Here is an 18923-nt window from a genome sequence, read left to right on the forward strand (position 1 = left end):
GAGTAAAAATATTTGTTGGGGGGACCGGCCTAATATAAAACATGTGTCTAGTATAAAACGGGAACACTTAATATAAGACTAAACCTTTAATTGCTCGTTTTTTCCAAATTTTCCTTTTCTCCAAAAATAGTCTGGAGAACTCTAGCAGAGTCATAGTGAATTGCAATAAATAAGTAAATTGTGCGATTACATGTTCTTTTATAAGAACATTCAAGCTTTCGGATATTCTTAATTTTTGAGTTTTCAGCCCAAAACAGTTCTTAAGTCTTCTTATATTAGTACTTCTGTGTTTTTCCAAAGAACCAAAGAAATTGGGTGTTTAAGATTATCGGCAAAGCCTTAAAAATTGTTTTAAGATTGTTCTTAATATATAGGGAATCGAAACTTTATGTTCTTTAAAAAACCATGTATCTAACGTTTAATACTGAACAGAACGGAGACACCACAAATTGCATTCGCCCGTGTCATTCTTCCATGATCTTGCAAAAAAACTTAAATTGGCAGTTGATTAGAAAGAAATGGAAAACATCATGTACAGATTTAACTTCATTTCCTTCTTGTTGAAGAAAAATTTGTCATTCAAAAGATTCTCACGCAAAAAGGCGGTCAAGTTGACTCGTTTTTTATAAGAACAAAAAATATAAGAGCACAAGGCTTTGATTGCCGAAAAAAAGTTGAAAAACCTTACAAGGCTTTGTGGACTCATCCAATTTCTTAGGGAATCGAACAAAAATACTCACTAAATGGTCAAAATAAGAACATTTTAAAAAAAATTTTTGTCTTAAAACTCAAAAAGTTTAAGCACAACCGTAGGTTTTAAAAAGTTTTGGATGTTCTTATGACAAAAACATGTAGTTCATTGAATTCTCCTTCCACTCGGGTCGGGGGCAACAATTTTAGTAACATACATAAAACTAATCAAAATACTCGGGGTTTCAGGTTATAGTCATATATTGCTGCCATATAATTCAGAATCAATGCTTTTAATATTAACCGAACAACATTTTATAAGTTTCAAATGTATTCTTTAGAGCCTATGCGAGAACCAGGAAGCATAAATGCATTAATTTCCTAACAGAGCCTGGTTTTTATAGACTAACAAGAATGAATACTTACTGCCTTAGGGGGGAGAGTATGTTATAGGGAGCTTATGAAAACCGTGCTATATCTATCGCATACAAGGTCTTTTAAATCAACAGAAGCCACAAGATTTAGGACAGTTCAATTTCATCCAATTCTTATTATCAGATGCAGTGCAGAAACCTCTTTGTCGCCAGTAAGGACACATATCTTTATATTTGTCGACGCAACACGTTTTTTGGCAGTTGGTTTTCACCCAAGAATTCTTGCAATATTTCGGTAACAGGAAGCAGAATTCGTAGTTGTCTTTGAAGCCTGAAAAATGAGAGAAAACAACGATGATCAAAGTACGGTAGAGTCTCCATATCTCGAACACGCAAGGGGAGCACAAATTAGTTCGAGTTCGAATTATGATGGAGTTTATAACGTAGTATAATGTTTATAAGGCATTGTTAACTGAAGGAACGAGAAAACTTGTTCGAATTATAGAGGTTCGAGTTGAAGAGACTCCATTGCATAATCTTTCACCTCAAACAAAAATATAAATGAAATATTTACATAAATTGATACATTTGGAAATATTCAGGGGATTTTAATGTCTAGCATGCAAAATTGATAAAGGAAATCAGACTTAATTTTGAACAAAACCTAAGAAGAAATTAAGAACAATCCCAACCTCATTTTTTTTGAAAAGGCTAAGAAGCCAATAAGTCAAAATAGAGAAAAAATAAGACCGGATCTAAAATTTGATTTAAAAAATTGTGCAGCCCAAGTCACTCACATAGGTTAGAGTCAGACAGTTTTCATGGCCAATAGTAAGATTATACCTGATCCACCACCACCACCACCACCACCACCACCACCACCCCACCACCCCGCCTCCGCCAGTGTTTTTGCAATTATAATATTTGTTCAATTGCGCGATATCGATCTTACTAAAACCACTTCTTTGTCCGAGTACTTCATTGTAGTTGGATAACGATTGGATTGTTTTTCGTCCGTTGATTGAAAAAGCGTAACTGATGAAAACGAACAAGTAATGTCGTTTATAATCCGTGTAATAAAGAACAAAAAAGTACCCTACTTATATATTTAACAATCCTAAATTTCTTTTAACAAACAGTCCGTACCCCCTATTGATATCCCGGATATCCAGGGGGTTAACGATTTTTGTTTAAAAGTGGATATCCAGGGGGTTAGATATCTACAAGGGAGCGGATATAGAGGGGTAAAGTGTCATTTCAAGTAAAAAATACGACATCCAGGGGTAATCATCTTTATAAGAGAGGATATCCAGGGAGGTTGAACATATTTTTAAGAGTGAATATCCAGGGGGTTCGATAGAATTTTTTTTGGAAAAGCCCAATCGATCTGATTTGTTGGAACTCAAAATGATGATGCATTTTACCTAAATCAACCAATCAGGGCTCAGAAAAAGCATTTGGTTGTTAAGGGAAATTTTGGATTGTTATAGGTAAGTACGGTAGTGCCTCAAAGTAGAAATATAATATCGTTTGTAATCCGTGTAAAAGAGTAATATGAGTGATATACGAAAATACCATAATTGATACGAATTAATATCAATTTGTATAAACTCAAGATAAACTACATTTTGTCCCTTCCATTATTTTTGTTTATTTGTATTATGTCTGAATTTGACGTCTAGCACACTAAGGTAGTCTCAAAGTGGTTTTTTATATTGTGTAAAAACCACCCATTACTTTTGTCACAACCTGTCTGTCTGCCCGCAGAATGGGGCAAAGGATTCTTGATGAACTTACTTCCCATAATGCATCACGCTTTTTTTATCGTAAGCTTCACCCAATGTCGAGGCTTGTCCTGATTGATATTTCTGAAAATTGTACCACATGGCTATATGAAGAAAAGTGACAATGAGTTTTCCATTTTTAATTTAGAGTGTGATGCATGTAGTCGAATACATGTTTTTTTATAAGCATAACGCTTATAAGCATATGAAGGCTCAGATTTGCAGATTTCCTAAGCATAACATAAGGATATACGCTAGCCTGAAATATTTTTCAAGTAGTCAATCTCTTTCTATTCAAAAAGGTTTGCAAGTGGTCAAGTAAAAAAAGACATTCCACGGCTAGCCACATTCCACTGCTCAAAAATTTAAATGCTTTTTGAATCAAATATTAACAAAATTTTAAAGATTTTACTAAAAGATTTGGTTGGGTGAATCAAAAGCATATATAATAATTCTTAAGCATATAATAAGCATATTCTATGTCTGGATGCTTTGAAAGCTTAAGCATACTCGAGCCTGACCAAGGGGCATACACTTGCTTATAAAAAAAACATGTACACCTAGATGTCGAACCTTAGCGTCGGGATGACTTTTGAAGGTAATGATAATAAATTCATATAGAAAGGCATTCTTCCTCTAAAAAACCCAAATAAATTTCCACCAATCTCTATTCCATTTGAGAGACGTTTTCCTGAGTCTCTGTGGTGGGAGTGCTAACTATTTTTAGCAATTGAATAGCTCAGCTAAGTTGACGTTTCTGAATATCTTATATTTTTCACAAGAGCGATTCTACGAATGTATTTTCAAAAACGTAGTCGAAAAGAGGCCAGTCTCCTTGAAAGCTGATCGCGCTGCTAAGGGTTGGCACTTAAGACAGAAAGCAACTTAGTAATCGAAGCTAAAGATTGCTATAGATAATTTTCTCGAAACATATCAAAATTATCTAATCAAATTATGTAATTTTTTCCTTGGAAAATACAGACAATGTCTTAATCAAAATGTTCCATTCATTATACAAGAAAATATTATTGTTCATTTTCCTTGGAAAATGCAACAAAATCGTATACATATTTCCCATAAAAGTAAAAAAAACCCATTTAATTTCTAAAAAATGACAGGTAGCAAAGCGAGCTTAATTATTATGTCAAAGAGTCGTCTCGGACGAAAGACTCACAAAACGGTAAATTTAAAGAACTTTTTGGGAACAATTTTAGGCTTGAAACTCAAAACGTTAGGAAAATTCGAAGGCTTCAGGAATTTAAATACAAATAAAATAACAATAATAAAACCGTATACATGATAAACGATGACACTTACGTCTGTTGATGTTGCTCCAATTAATGCGAATATATTGATCCCGATCTCTTCGACCTGGTTCACAAAGAAAAAGCTTTTTGTGTAACTATAGCATGGCGCAGACCATTAAAATAAACGCCTATGACGCTGTAGCTAACGCTCGTCTTACGCTCACTACAATCATGGTCGTAATATTTGAGAAAGAGGGAAATTCACCGGGAATTTTTGAAACCACAATCGATTTGTAAGTGCTCTAAAGTAGGTTGGAAGGGTAGAGTTTTAACTCTGAGTTTTAACATGTGACTTAAGACTGAGGATCCAAAAGTTCAAAAATGGTTTATTAAGGCTCATAATATAGCCTGGAAGTCTATAAACCCGAGCCAAATTGAAATATGCGATTAAATTTAAGAGACGGCCCAAACTCGACTTTCTCGCCCGAACCCCAAATTTCGAAAAACGAGGAAATAAGCTTAATTCTCAATAGACTGCGACCATGATGGTACATTCGCTTAGCATAGACATAGGCACAGAGTCAAACTAAACTCACGGATTTTTTCCCGATTATTACTATTATTATTTTTCGACTTATTTCCCCGTTTTGTGAGTACGAAAAAATGACTGCCCTACAGTCTAGCATGGCTTAGTTAAATACAAGATTTTTGGCAACCCTGATTGGCGAAAACGTTTTGCGGTGTTTGGTTTGTGTGCCAGACTTTTCGGAAATTACTAGGATGTCTCAGTATTAGAATGTGAAAAAAAACACTAGTGCAATTTGTGGGACAAGGGCTGTGTTCTTGATATGCGTAAGTCAAGATTACGTCATTTTCACCCGAAACACCCGAAAAAAACAGGAATTTGACCCCTGTTTTGCCATTTTTAGTAATACTCACGGATTAAATTCCGGTGTTTCCAGTTGTTTCCGATAGTGAAAATGACGTAATCTTGACCAACGCATATCAAGAATCCCTAGGGTCAACTGACTGAAAATACAGTCTCTTATTCGATGAAAATCAAATTTCCCTTGAAAATCGAATGAGAGAGTGTATTTTCAGCCAGTGTATAGTCATAATAATCACATATGTGTCTTGATGAATCACTAAATGGAGTAAACCAAAAAAGAATTTTTCTTTCTACACTTACTTTGTTCGTGGTAAAACCCAGCAGCATGCATCATCTCATGGACAGCAATCCCTGTTACCAAGCAACCATTAGCCAATGAGATTTGTTGCCGTCCTCCCTGCATACCAATCATGGATGAACATCTGAAAATGAATGAATGAGGTCAACTTTGTAGATGAAAGATTTGGTGAACAGAAAGCCCCTCATATTTCAAGTAATTTCACCACGAATTTTACTTTTGGAGGAAATCTTACGTGAATTAAAATGTAATTAAAAGTTCGTTTATGTTAGGGATCGAGCAGAAACTATTGCGAAAAAAGGATGAAAATCGGCAAACCTTCTTGAGCTAAATTCAAGAAAATCGCCAAGCTTTTTGACAAAAAACCGTAGAAAGAATATTATAAACAATAAGTTGGACTAAAGGGGCCTCCGAGGTATATTTGGCTGAAGAACAAAGTATTAATGACGTCATACCCTCCACCATGCATGAACGTTACGTAATTATGATCACTTCCCGATCGTGGACGAAACTTGATACATGTGTGTTTCTTGAAGACTTCGATTGCTTTTCGAACTACTGATCCTGTGAGTAGAAGAACGAAGGAGGATTAAAAAAAGATGCATGATAGTGATGACACTCTAACTACGTGTTAGAGCATATAGCTCGTCGTGAGCGTAGAACGAGATACGAACCACCGCACACATCGTTTAAAATAATATATAATATCATATCATATGATTCCCTTGAGAACGGACCAAGTCCGAAACATGTCGGAAAAAATCGAAATATAATCGCCGCATTCTTTTTCACCGTTCAGCATATCTCATATCAGAATTATCATATCATATCTCAGAGACACGGTCCCCTCCCTCTTTTACATGATATGACTTAACCCGGGTGAAGGTGTTTTTAATACTTAAGTAGACCGTTGTACTACAGTGGGAATCGAACTCGGTCTTCCCAGACGGAAGCCAAGGGCGATGACCATCATACCACTATGTGAGAGAGCACGTACCCATGTAGTAGCGTTAAATAAAGATTGAAACAAAATTTGTCAGCTAGGGATTTACTGGGCTTACCAAAATACGTTGTAAAAATATGTCAGATATGTCGCCATGTTCTTTAAGAACATGGATAAGAAAGTATCACTCGCCATTTTACCAAAGCCTGTATCAAACTCTTCATCACGGAGATTTTTCAAAAAGTAACAGGGTGATGCAGGCTAACAACACTAATGCAAAAATGCAAAAGCTACTTATAAAAAAACTTACTTCCGGCAGAGCTGAAATAGGAATGAAAAGTATACGGAATTTCGCCATCGGTCCATTGTCCACGATTGATAGCATCATTAGCCCGCAATCCACCCTGTGAACCATCTTTCATTTCTGCAACCTCGTCCTCTAGTCTAGGTGTTTTGATGATGTCACCTTCAAAAAGTTCGACATAACTTCCATCATCTGTGAGTGGACGAAAAGAGGAGTGGAATTTAGTTCAATCTTGCCGAAATTCTGCTAATGATTGTTTTGTCTGTGTGAGAAACCGAGCCAAATAATACACGGAAAAAAAAACGGACACATTTTTATATGAAGTAAAATCCTCAAAACTCATTTCTAAACTAGACTTAGTTTTCACTTTCATCATTGAAATGTTAAGTATTCGGGTCATAAATTTGGCATGAATTAATAGGATTTTATTTTATATTAAAATTTGTCCGCTTTTTTCAGGACTCACTATATTACTGTTAGAGTGTTCGAGTTAAGGAATCTACGATAAGTGTTAAAGGTTTTGTTTTTAAATAAGAGTGATACCGTTTGTTTACTCATCAATTTTAATTCACAAGCTTTTTCACATTGGATTGACACGAATGTGGAGCAAGATTGGTCAGAAAGAGGAAAAGAAAAACATTTTTTTGCTTATATCATAATTTAACAATAGGCAGACACTGTCCCGACATGAAATGTGTGTCTGATATGAAACGGGAACACTTATGTAAAAATAAAACCTTTAAGGAAATATTCGAGTTAGGGGACTCTACTGAATCGGTTATTTGACGGAAATGTTAAATTGCATACCAACTTCAGTTGAATACCAAGGGAGCCTAAACTTTTAGACATGTATAATGTAAATTATTATTATGAGCTGTAGAAAAGTTTGGTAAACAAATAAACGTATCTTTTTTATAAGAGTCTTATATGGGTTATTTCTAAGAATGCAGAATTCCCTTAAATAATATGACAAGAATAATTCAAGCACATGTATGCCGGAAACCAGCGCTCTATCCATTGAACCATCGCCGCACAGCATATTCACGTAATTCATAACACATTATACCAAACTGGCAAAAGACGGGGGTAATGTTATTATAATATGGGTAAAAGTACCCCTTTTTTAAACCTGACTGAAATTCGAGCCGTTACTAGCAACCCTGCGGGGCCCAAGGCGCCGAGTATGCACCCGGCACAGTGACAAGCCGTTACTAGCAACCCTGACCCTGACCCAATACCCCCTGAATCACGGAATGATGGATAGGAAAAATTATCGGGGAAAAAAATTGCTTTGCGCGGTCTGTGCATATAGCAAAATCTGATTTTTGTCCCGACACGCTCATCAACTGCAGCGCAGCGAGCGGCTCCAGAATTTGGCTAATAGAGGGAATACCGGTATTGGTGCACAAGAACGTGGTATTTTATATTATAAGAATAATTCTTATCGGGGAAAAATATTCGTCACTTGCTGGTAGTTGATAAACGCATTAAGGCTGGGGAAAATTTTCGTCGGGGAAAAATATTCGTCACTTGGCCAAAATTTCGTCACTTTTCCCCGATAAGGTATATAAAAATACATCAAGAATAGAAGAGAATGCTAATTCAAAATTGATGACAAATACAGCTCTTACAAAATTAATCCCGACAAATATTCCTTGTAGTGGGCTGTTCCGTTAAAAGATTCTTAGAAATATGTGGATACCCCCCCCCTGAAAAATGGCAAGATTCCCAAGAGAACTCTTAGAAAAACTCCTTTCATATTTTACCCAAAAGTGAAGGTGGACAAACTATAATCTGTCTTTTACCCCCTGAAAATATTAGAATAACTTTCACCCCTTAGAAAAATGAAATAAAACTTTCTTAGACCCCATGGAAATTCTTTTCGGATTAAGGCCGCTACCCACTCAGCATTTTATGGTCGAACAAGGCGCACGGCTTAATTAATGCATAAATTACATAAATTAAGCCTTCAAAGGCTGTCGCTTTGAGCGCAACAAGAGTTGAATGGCATAAACGGTTACATCAGTCGAATTTCAAATGTCCCCAAAAGAACTCAAATAAAATATGCCGTATAAAGTCGAAATATAAACAAAATTCTGAAGAAATTTGCAACAAATGTAAATTAAAGTCTTGAGAGAATTTTTGTAGTTTGTTTAAAACGGTGATAGACCGAAATAAAACGGCAATAGAGAAAGAAACCCCGAAATAAATTTGTTATTTGATAAATATTCAAAATATTTAAAAACAATATTCAACAGCAATAAATAAAGAAGCCTATGTTATGATGGGGAATAAAATATTCATCAGCTTAAATTTTCAATAGGCATCACTGATTAATATTTTTCTATTTGATTGAATTGTTTATTTAACCCCCACCCCTGTGTGTCGGCTAAATAACCGACCAATCACGCATAAACAAAATATTTTGACCTCCGAAAAACGGAGTCATTTCTATTCTGAGTAGCCATGAAGATGAAGGTAGAGAATCTAGCTACCCACAACGCTGTTTCAACGTTATATGGACGTTGTAAACGTTAGATAAACGTTGAAACAGTGTCGTGTGCCAGCTGGGTACGTTGCGCAAAGTTGTTGGTTCAACCACTGGACGAGCAATAGGAAAACTTCAAAATATTGCTTCGTGTCTGTTTGCTTGATGCTCAGCAACTAAAGAAAGATCAAGGGTAAGCGGAGAAATCCAGGGCGCCTTCCCCTACCTTCGAAGAAGAGGGAACTTTGGCTCACCCTCGATTGCGATTGCAAATTTACTTAACTTTTCTTTTTGGTATGTGTTACTCATGATCAATTAAAATACACCTTTTTGACAGTAGCTGCCAATTGCCGCGCGGGCATTTTTATCCCACTAAAACCATCCCAGTCCTTTTTTCGCAACCTATAGACAATAGAAAAATGTGTCAAAAAAGGACTGGGACGGTTTTAGTGGGACAAAGTGGACAAAAACAATATCCGCGCGGCAATTGGCGGCTACGGTCGAAAAGGTGTATTATCCGAGACGCGGTTTCTTTAAAGGTAAGATTATCTTATTAAAAAAAAAAAAAAGCAGCCAGGTTGGTAAGGCTCGAGGGCTCAAATTTGCCGAATGTTTTTACACTATCTCGTGAAGTAAATGTCTTTTAGATAATCTAACCATGGCAAACGATAGCCCTTGACCCAATGAGCATAATTATGGTATAATATCAGGGGTGGTCAGAAAATGAGCCAGAAAATTAGAGTTGCTAAAGCCGGAATTTGACCCTTGTTAATTAATAAAGATAGGGTAAAACTTTGTTTTTTTCGGGTGGTTCCGCTTGGAAAATGACGTAATCTTACTTACGCATATCATACTCTTTTTGACCGTAGCAACCGATTACTGCGCGGGCATTTTCCCACATAAATACAAAAGAAAAAAGTGTCAAAAAAGATGGGATCTAATTTAGGGTGATAATTAAGAAGCGCGACAAAGTGTATCGGGGTGGTATCGCAATAATAACTATCATTGAAGAGTTATTTTATCATTGAAGATTTTATCATTGAAGATTTATTATGTACTCTTAGGTGCCAAATAAACGGGGGGGGGCTCGAATAAACGGGGGAGTTGGAAAATTTTCGCGATTTTAATAAACGGGGGGACCTAATTGCCGGGGGGGATTGGAAATTGTACTTCTGAAAACCCAAAATAAGGTAAATATAGGCTAAAATTAGGCTATTTAGAACAAAACAAGGGCCTTCTCTTTGACAGCTGAAAATATTCTTAAAAATTAACAAGCGGGGGGGGGGGGGGGGCGCGTTTATTTGGCACCTAAGAGTACGCGAAGATACATTTCTTTGGTATTGGGCTGTTACATTAAATATCCAAACAGGAGGGTGGACGAACCTTTTCAAACCAAAAATTCTGGGAAATGTGTGGATAACCTCTGGAAAAGGGCAAAATTAGCGAGAAAAACCCTTGAAAATTCTTTTCATGCCTTAAAGCGAAGGTGGAAAAACTAAAACCAGTCTTAACTCCCTGGAAACCCCTAGAAAAATGAAAAAAAACTCCTTTAGATTCCTTGCAATTCTTCTAAAATCACACCCTGGAAATGTTCGTCAACCACCCTGTATAGATATAAAATGGAACGGCTCATTGAGTGTAAATATGTTTCATAAAAAGATTAGATAAATTGAAGAATTAAAATTAAAAATTTGAAAAAGTATGCTGAGAATTGCTGTCCGAGTTTTTTATGCCTTGGCATATTCTTACACTATACACGCCCATAACATAGTTAGACTGGCTGATCAACGCTTTGCCAAATTCATTTTGCGGCACAATGGAAAGGTGCCAGCCAAGCAACCTTACTTCATTTTCTCAAGCGATTCTTTGGAAGTCTGTTTCGATCGCTGTGTTGCTGAAACTCCATGCAAATCTATTAATTACAATGACGTCATTAAGGAATGCCAGCATGTTGATTACGACATCAATGATGGTCGAGATTATGTCATTAAACCCGGTTTCCGTCATTATGATACCGGCATAACGAGTGTAACCCGGATTTTAGATGTGAATAGGAATTATTGTATCACAAGTACTGGGTCCGATCCTTGTAATTTTGGAACGCCTACGTTTGTCTACCTCTATTATAAACCCATATCCAATCCTTCGTGCACTGGCATTGAAGCCTACTTCGATTTTGACCGAGCGGCTGGTACATTGATTCATTTGTGCTCCGGGTTGGCTGTTATGTGGGACCCAAACAAACACTTGGCACTTCGACCGTTGGCAGACTGGACAGGAGATTATATCAAAAAAACATCATGGCGATGGAGGTTAAACTCTTGTAAGATAAATTATTACATTACGTACAACTCTCTCTACTTCGACTATTAAGGGACAGATAATTTTTATTCGAATTAGAGAAATAGATAAAGATTCGAGTTACAGGGAGAATTTACACAACTTTCTAGCTGAAGCGAGGGTTTTAGTTCGATATAGGACAGTAACAACTATGATATTATTGCATAAAACCCATAATATTATGGTATTAAATATATTATAAAAGACTCCAGTTTATAATAAACAAAACATGCTCCGTTTTCCAGAATCATGATATGGTAGCTGCTTTTATATTTTTTCGTTCAGTGTAGAGCCTATGTAAATCTCTTGCCCTTTTAGGGCACTAATAAAGGATTCTCGACCATGCGATCCGCGCGATAAAGGTTTCTCGACCATGCGATAAAGGGTTCTCGACCGCGCGGTGAAGGAAACTTAGTACTTCTGACCTGAACTTTGTATTTTTCTTTAGTCGGTTATCTGGATAACGCCCACCAAGCTATTTACCCGTACGGAGGGTTTTCGGATGGATCGTACGCGCGGATGACAGGTTATGCCGACACATCAAATCAAAATTGCCGTATGGTTTTAGATAGAGGTAAGTTTGTCACTTTACAAGGATGTATTACCGATTTTCTGTAGAGTCAGGTCAAAGAAAAAGGCGTTTCTGTTCACACTCAATAAAGGTAAAAAAAGTGAAAAAAATGATTAGTGCTAAATACTATTTCAATATTTCATCTAACCCAAATATGTGTCATTCTTTATGTCGTGGTAGTTATTACTCTCGGGTACCTAATAGCTGGGGGGGGGGGGGCACTAATTAATTTTTCGAAAATTTTCCACCCAGGACATTCTTATTCCAACCCACCCCCCCCCGCCTATTGATTTTTGGGAATTTGTTTTTGAAAGTTCCCTCTTTTGCCCTAATTCTGCTGTATTAGCCTCCTTTTCGAATATTTTCCACCCAGGACATTTTTATTCCAGCCTCCCCGTTTATTAAGTTTTGAGATTTTATTCTTATTCCAAACCCCCCTGGCTATTAGGTCGGGTACAGAAGCAGCCAACGAGCCCATTTCCCCGAAATATCTGTTTCCCTTTTCCAGGAGAGAACGTTTTTTGAAAAATGGGGAAACAGATAAATTTTTCTAGGGAGGATACTTTAAGATTAAAAATTTAGGTTTTGAGGAGAAACAGATCTTCATTTCTAGGAATGAGATTTTTGAAACTTTTGGCCAACAGATCAAATTTTCCAGGAAGGCTATGCCTGGGAAACAGATGTTTAAAAAAAGGACCTCGCTGGATGCTTTCGCAGGTACCTAGTAGTCGTTCTTTTTAGATGGTCTGGAAACATTAGTTGAACAGTCTCCCCAGAGAGCATTTTACACTACTTTCACGCTTAGGGGTTCAATGTTTTAGTTCGAGTTACAGAAAGATTCGAATTATAGAGGGTCGAAATAGAGAGAGAGTTGACAGTACTGTATATTTTTCCAATTTTGAATTTTAGTTGCTCAACATCCAGTATTGTTCCAGAAGATGAACGGCTCTTTTCATGGTGGTGGTTTCTCGAAATTCGAATCCGAATTCCGAAAAAAATTCAAAAACGGATTCCACTACTCCACACGGCAATCCGATTTTTGGATTTACCCTAAAATGGGGCACCTCTATGCTGTTCGAATGCAAGCACTTTTCGCACCCGATGTTACAGGGGTGTATTCATTCTGGCTAAGGGGCGACGGTTGGGCGGTGCTTAATATAGGGGCGGATGAAACGCCCTCAAGCAGACAGCAGATTGCAAAATTAATGCATCACAATAACCAATATACCTTGTAAGAGTTTTTAATCTTTATTATTCCCAGGCCAAATCCTGTTAGTGACATTTTTTATGAAAAATTAAAAATCGTTTTTTGATGGCTGAGGTTTAATTTTTTTTGTCATTCTAGGTTGAAAATTCGGTATTTTAGACTCTATCCAATTCTTAAACTTGCTCTTATCCTTGATATTTTTAAGCTTCTATTTTTCTAATCAATTTATTCTTATAAAAATATAAATGGCAATTTATGCTGTAAAACGGCATTCTCAAGTTTTGTTGCCAAATTCCATGGTATGGTGAAATTCTTAGCATATCCTCAATTTTTGGCCAATTTGTAATCTCATGGTTATGAGGGAAATTTGGGATAATTTTACCGAGGTTAATTTTGAACATTTTTTGAAATTCCCCAATTGCAACGAGAGAAATTCAAAAAAATTCAAAATAAGACAAAAGATGATTTATCTCGAATTCCACAAGAGTAAAGCCTGATGTCCACTTTCGTGCGAAGCGCGCGAAAGATTTTTCTTAACCGTTTTTGTCTGAAGAAAAGATTACGTCATAAAAAAGTTTCGCGCGAACAAAAAGATAGTTCAACTTTTTTCAAACGTTACGTCAATTTTGACCAATGGAATTGCTTTTTTTTTCAATCAACCAATGACGTTACAAATACCGTGAAAAGTTTCGCGCGCTTCGCGCGAAAGTGGACACTGGCCTTAAGCATACGATTCCCGGTTAATCTCGTGGTTGATTGAAATTCTATGTATTCTGTAATTTGACGTCAACTTAACACTAAAAATTAAGGCAGAAACATAAAAAAAAAGTTTTAAATGTAAAAGAAACCCTAAAAGTAAAAGAAGTTTCTTAAATTTGATAACTCTAGGTAAACTTCTATTAGGGAACCTATTACCTAGCATTTGAATTTTCTACGCCAGGACGTCAGAGAAAGTCCTGAATGTGAGAGATTTCAAATTATGATATGCACCGTTGCAATGTCTTCTGACAATATCATAGACCCAACATCTGATTGGTTGTAAGTGACGTAAAACCAGTCAATACGTCACTTTCAACCAAATAGCTGTTGGGTTCATGGAAGACATTGCAATGGTGCGTGTCATTTTTTAAAAGCTACCTTAAGTGGATAAATTTTGGCGTGGTTTTAATTTGGCGATTGGCCAAAATACGATTTTTGGTGGGGATTTAATTTGGCGATAGATCAATTTCGTAAAGTTCGGCCGGGATTTAATTTGGCGAATTGGAAATTTTGTCACACTGAAATGGGTGCAAATTACTCAAAAATATACTAAAAAGTTGTGATTTTTCACATAATTCTATTTTTGTTGAATTTGGCGGGGAATTTGGCGAATTTTGGCACAATTCGCCAAATTCGCCAAATTTTATCCCCGCCAAAATTTATCCACTTAAGGTAGGAGGAAAACTACAAATTGACGTAAAACAAAAACTTCAAACAAATTTCAATCAACCATGAGATTACATCATGAATATTCTCATAAAAAATGCGTGTATCATTCAAAAAGAATGAAATGGATATTCATGACACAATCTTTTGTACGGAAACACTCGGAACACACAACAGTTATATTGCTTAAAATTCAAAGTAAAAATGCCAGTTGTTCTTAAGGTATCTCCGTATAAAAGGTTACGTCATGAATATATAATTTTCATTTGATTCATTCGTTTGTTATTTCAGGGCAGCTAGTGGGACGAAATTCATGGAGCATGGTAAAATGTATTATATGGAGCTGCTATTTTACCAAGGCACTGGCGGAGATCTTTTGCTTTTATCTATGATTCGCCCTGGAGACGAAGATAGAATAATCGTTGGCGCTGACCATTTATATTCATTACCCTGACCCTTCTGGTCTTGCTTTTATCCAAAGATTTGACGTGGTGACGATCATAGTATAATCGTTGGGGCTGACCATTTATATTCATTACTCTGACCCTTCTGGTCTTGCTTTTATAAAAAATAATTGATGTTTCTCACTACATATCTATCTCCCCGTCCCCTTAGCATTCTGGTCTTGATTTTATTCAAAGATTCGTTGTTTGGTCGTTATTTACAGCACATCACCGAAAAAAGCAGTTCAAAATAAACGTGTGGAACTATTGAAGTATTGGAATAGAAAAATAATGTTTCTTTTAATAAAGTAAAATTATAGAACCATATCCAGAGAAAATGGAGATCAGTGATACCTGTGTACATGTGTGGTGCATCGTGGCCATCAGCTGTTGAATGGAACAAAAATTGTAAAGATTAAACCTGTACATTGTTGCCGAGGCTCGATGATTTGTGATTTTCAGTTCTTATAATGTTCTTAATATATGTTTATTTTATTTACTTATTGACTAAAAACTAAAGGGCTTAAATTCAACAATTTTAAAGCCATTTCTGCAGGGGGGCACTCGATTTCGAAACGACGGTATGTGCCGCACAAAATCTGCTTTTCAAAATCGTACCCTTACAGTGCAGTTCAATATGGCTCCAAAGGTAACCTTTCAGTGCATTCTCTCTTGATTTACCCAACCCTAATACTGCACTATATTTGTCAGCTGTAAATCTGCGTGAAAGAAGAAGCTTGGGTTGGGAATTTTTCTGCTTCAAAGAAAAACTGACGTAGGCCAGATCATATGAGTGCCCCCCCCGGGCATTTCTGGAGCCTCGGTTTGGATTGTTTTTAATTTGTTCTTAGATTTTCGGTTAAATCGAGTCAGCCTCGTTTTCTTATAAAAATACTTGTAATATTGATGTATATTTTAAAAATTTTTCAAACAAAAAAAGAAAGACTACCTGTCTTTTAAGTATACAAATATTTGAAAACAGGTTCCGAATGCTTAGATCGAGGCATTGATAAGGTTGAAAAATGCTTATAAGGATTCTTTTATCCCAAGCAAAAATTTAGGGAAATTCCGAAAATCTGTAAAATCCTAGCCAAAAATAGGAAAATACATTTTTCGTGTGCAATGCTTGAAACAAAGAAAGAAAAACTATTAACTTATTTACCTTTTCTTAGATTAACTTTCATGATGTGGTCCATCACAGATTCATCTGGCCCCAAATCTACAATTTGAAAAAATAAATTATTTACTAGCCGGTTTGCTAGCCGGAAAAATTAAACACATAAACCCTTTCCCAAGATCGGTGGATAAGCAGACTTCCCTAGTGTAAAGGTAGTTTAATTGGCTTCTGCGTGCGAGATCGTTGGTTCAATCCCCCACCGAGTTATACCAAAGATTCGAAAATGGTACTTGATCGCCTCTACGCTTGATGCTCAGCAATCGAAAAGAAAGATCAAGGCTAAACTTTTCATCTTTGATCGGAGTTTTTAGAAAAGTGGTACCCTAATAGTAGCACTACTCGATGCTGGTCAATTTTTATTTCAATGAAACTTTCAGTTTTTTCATTGAGTAGTGCTACCATTAGGGTACTTGCACAAAAACTCTGATCAAAGATTCTGCTTTGCCGGGATCAAGAAACTGTGTCCAGCGTATAAAAAGATCAGTGTCGCAAGACTTACTATGGGCAAAAATTACCCATCAGGCCAGTTAAGCAATTGAAATGAGGAAAATTACCAGCTAACCTTTAGTAAGTAAGTTTGCGACCGCAGTGGAAGGCGACCCGAATGGTTCCTCTCTCCAAATGTCTACCCGAAGGTAGAGGAGGTACCACTCCTTTATCTGGATTTCACCACTTACCCTTGATCTTTCTCTTTAGTTATTGACAATCAAGCAGGGAGGCATCAAGTACTTTTTTGTACTAAGTGCGTAGTCTATGGTAAGACTTGGCTGGGGATTGAACCCAGGACCTTACACATCGTAACAGGATGCTCTCACCGCTCTACCTATTTGCTACGGTCGATCCTACCTGCTCCTGCTCCTGGAGGCGGCGGTGCGCCATTGAAGTCAGTAGTGAAGTTTTTCTTGTGGTTATGATGGTGGAGTTTGTGAGCTGCAGTCGTCGAAGCTGGAAGAAAAGAAATCGAGTAACAGAGAGTCCATTCGTCTAAAATATGCACTGTATTTTACTGCCATGTGGAAAAACCATTCTCAGGGGAATCAGTCTTATTAGGTTTACATGGTTTCCACATTGTAGCCATAAAGGTGCATACTTAAAGCGAATGGACTTATCTAAAATAGGCCTACTTTCTCTATTGCTCTTCACTTTAAAGATCAGTCTCGTGCCCAGATCTACTTTACACTTTTTTTTGATTTTACTAATAATGAGGTCAATAAAATCGTGAGCGCTATCAGTATCATTAAAAACCTAAAGCTAAGGGCACTAAGGCTAAGGCTATTTTCTTTGCAATCTTACCGTTGAAGGGATGATCAAAGTAAAAATCTTCGTCGGGTTTTTTTCGAAAAATTGCCAATCGACCCCCTTCAATAAAGCATAAAGGATACTCACCCACGCTTACGACTATTAGCAAAACCACAAAATTCTTTTCTTTCATTATTTTCTTCCCCTATAAAATACAATAAATCTAATATTTTGTCAGCCATAACAAAGAAGACCCTTTCGTGGATTAGAGAGAATCTACTCTAGTTCGATTTCGAGAATTTAGCGTATCCTTATACGTTTTTTTTTTATTAGAACACTTAAATTTTGGTTGAGGCTGGATGTGCTTATTTTCTTTATAATTTACAGCCTATAAACATGTTCTTAAACACGTTCTTAATTTTCAAAACACTAAAGCTTTTTTCACATGTACGTAAAATTTTAATTAAGACCTTGAAGGGTGGGGAATTTCCCCAAGCTTACGTAGTGTTTTAATGCCTTATGTAGAGTTTGCTTACGTTCAAAAAGTTTTGAAGTCACGTAAGACCCTCTTAATCAACAAAAACTCTTCATAATGTCGGGGAAATTCCCAAAAGACAGCCTTACGAACGATTTTCCGTAAGGTCTAAAGTAAAATTTTACGTGCATGTAAAAAAAGCTTAAAAGTACAAAATCCTTACGTCAAATTTACAGGCAGAATAACAATAACAAATGTCTTTTCTTCCTGACTAACATCAAACTTAGAAACTCTGAAAACTGGGAAATCAAATGTGTTCTTGAGACGACGACCCTTGCGAATTTTAGGAAATGATGTTTTCAAATGTGTTTTAAACTACGTACTTGAAAAATTGAAAATCTTGCTGTTTTTAGTTAATTTTTTCTGAGCAGAGGTTGGCCATGTTCTTAAAATTTCGTCGATCTTCAGCCTTAAATGTTCTTATAAACTTGGTTCTAATAAAAAAAAAAACGAATACTGTACTGTATCTCAACAATTCAAGACAATTTTAACCCCCCTTTAACGTCCCATCAAAAGTCCTTCTGGCAAAATCTCCAACACCAGCAGTCTAATCCAAAAAAAACTCTTTTGTTCTTGCGTCTCTTTAAGAATAAATAAACCGTACGATCCAGAATTTTCCAAAGCACAGCAAGCAAATCAGTGCAATATTCAGAAGGTTGGTTTTGTGTTTGAAGAATCTTAAAGATTGTTCGAGTTTATAAACAATGCATAAACAATAGTTTCTTGGAGGAAGCTTGAATGAAAATCTTCAAGATACTTTAATTCTTTAGTGCCTTTGGGTTTTATGGTTTTAGACAATTGTTTTCTTTGTAGCCCGAATTGCGACCTCCACAAAACCGCAGGTAGTATAAGGAGCACGAATCCGTTAAGTGGATGCCAGCAACTTTGTATCAACCTAACATTTTTCTGCCAGTATAAAGTACTATAAATGCCAGTAGTGTATGTAAACAGAATTCAACAAATTTGAAT

At 36.4% G+C, this 18923-nt stretch overlaps 2 protein-coding genes across 2 annotated transcripts; one reads left to right on the top strand and one right to left on the bottom strand.

Annotated features, from left to right (window-relative positions):
• Positions 1-933: 933 nt before the first annotated feature.
• On the bottom strand, positions 934-17623 carry LOC136806590 (hatching enzyme 1.2-like). Its single transcript, XM_067063180.1, has 11 exons — positions 17567-17623; positions 17027-17125; positions 16166-16222; positions 15358-15390; positions 6536-6721; positions 5738-5846; positions 5285-5406; positions 4166-4219; positions 2862-2952; positions 1908-2099; positions 934-1395 (listed from the first exon to the last, which is right to left on the bottom strand). The coding sequence occupies exons 1-11, from the start codon at positions 17610-17612 to the stop codon at positions 1293-1295; spliced, it is 1092 nt and encodes a 363-aa protein (XP_066919281.1). The 5' UTR covers positions 17613-17623; the 3' UTR covers positions 934-1292.
• On the top strand, positions 10610-15361 carry LOC136806589 (uncharacterized). The gene is made up of 4 exons (XM_067063179.1): positions 10610-11340; positions 11806-11931; positions 12838-13159; positions 14852-15361. The coding sequence occupies exons 1-4, from the start codon at positions 10719-10721 to the stop codon at positions 15012-15014; spliced, it is 1233 nt and encodes a 410-aa protein (XP_066919280.1). The 5' UTR covers positions 10610-10718; the 3' UTR covers positions 15015-15361.
• Positions 17624-18923: the final 1300 nt, after the last annotated feature.

The sequence above is a fragment of the Clytia hemisphaerica genome, unplaced genomic scaffold, assembly GCF_902728285.1.
Source record: "Clytia hemisphaerica strain Z4C2 unplaced genomic scaffold, Clytia hemisphaerica genome assembly, whole genome shotgun sequence".
Classification (NCBI taxonomy): Eukaryota; Metazoa; Cnidaria; class Hydrozoa; order Leptothecata; family Clytiidae; genus Clytia; species Clytia hemisphaerica.

Coding starts and splice junctions, on each gene's coding strand:
- LOC136806589 (XM_067063179.1), top strand. CDS start 10,719: ATGCTGAGAATTGCTGTCCGAGTTTTTTATGCCTTGGCATATTCTTAC. Junction 11,341..11,805: donor GCGATGGAGGTTAAACTCTT/GTAAGATAAATT, acceptor ATTTTTCTTTAG/TCGGTTATCTGGATAACGCC. Junction 11,932..12,837: donor CCGTATGGTTTTAGATAGAG/GTAAGTTTGTCA, acceptor TTTGAATTTTAG/TTGCTCAACATCCAGTATTG.
- LOC136806590 (XM_067063180.1), bottom strand. CDS start 17,612: ATGAAAGAAAAGAATTTTGTGGTTTTGCTAATAGTCGTAAGCGTGG. Junction 6,722..15,357: donor TGCACCACACATGTACACAG/GTATCACTGATC, acceptor GTCCACTCACAG/ATGATGGAAGTTATGTCGAA. Junction 2,100..2,861: donor AGCGTGATGCATTATGGGAA/GTAAGTTCATCA, acceptor CGTTTTCATCAG/TTACGCTTTTTCAATCAACG.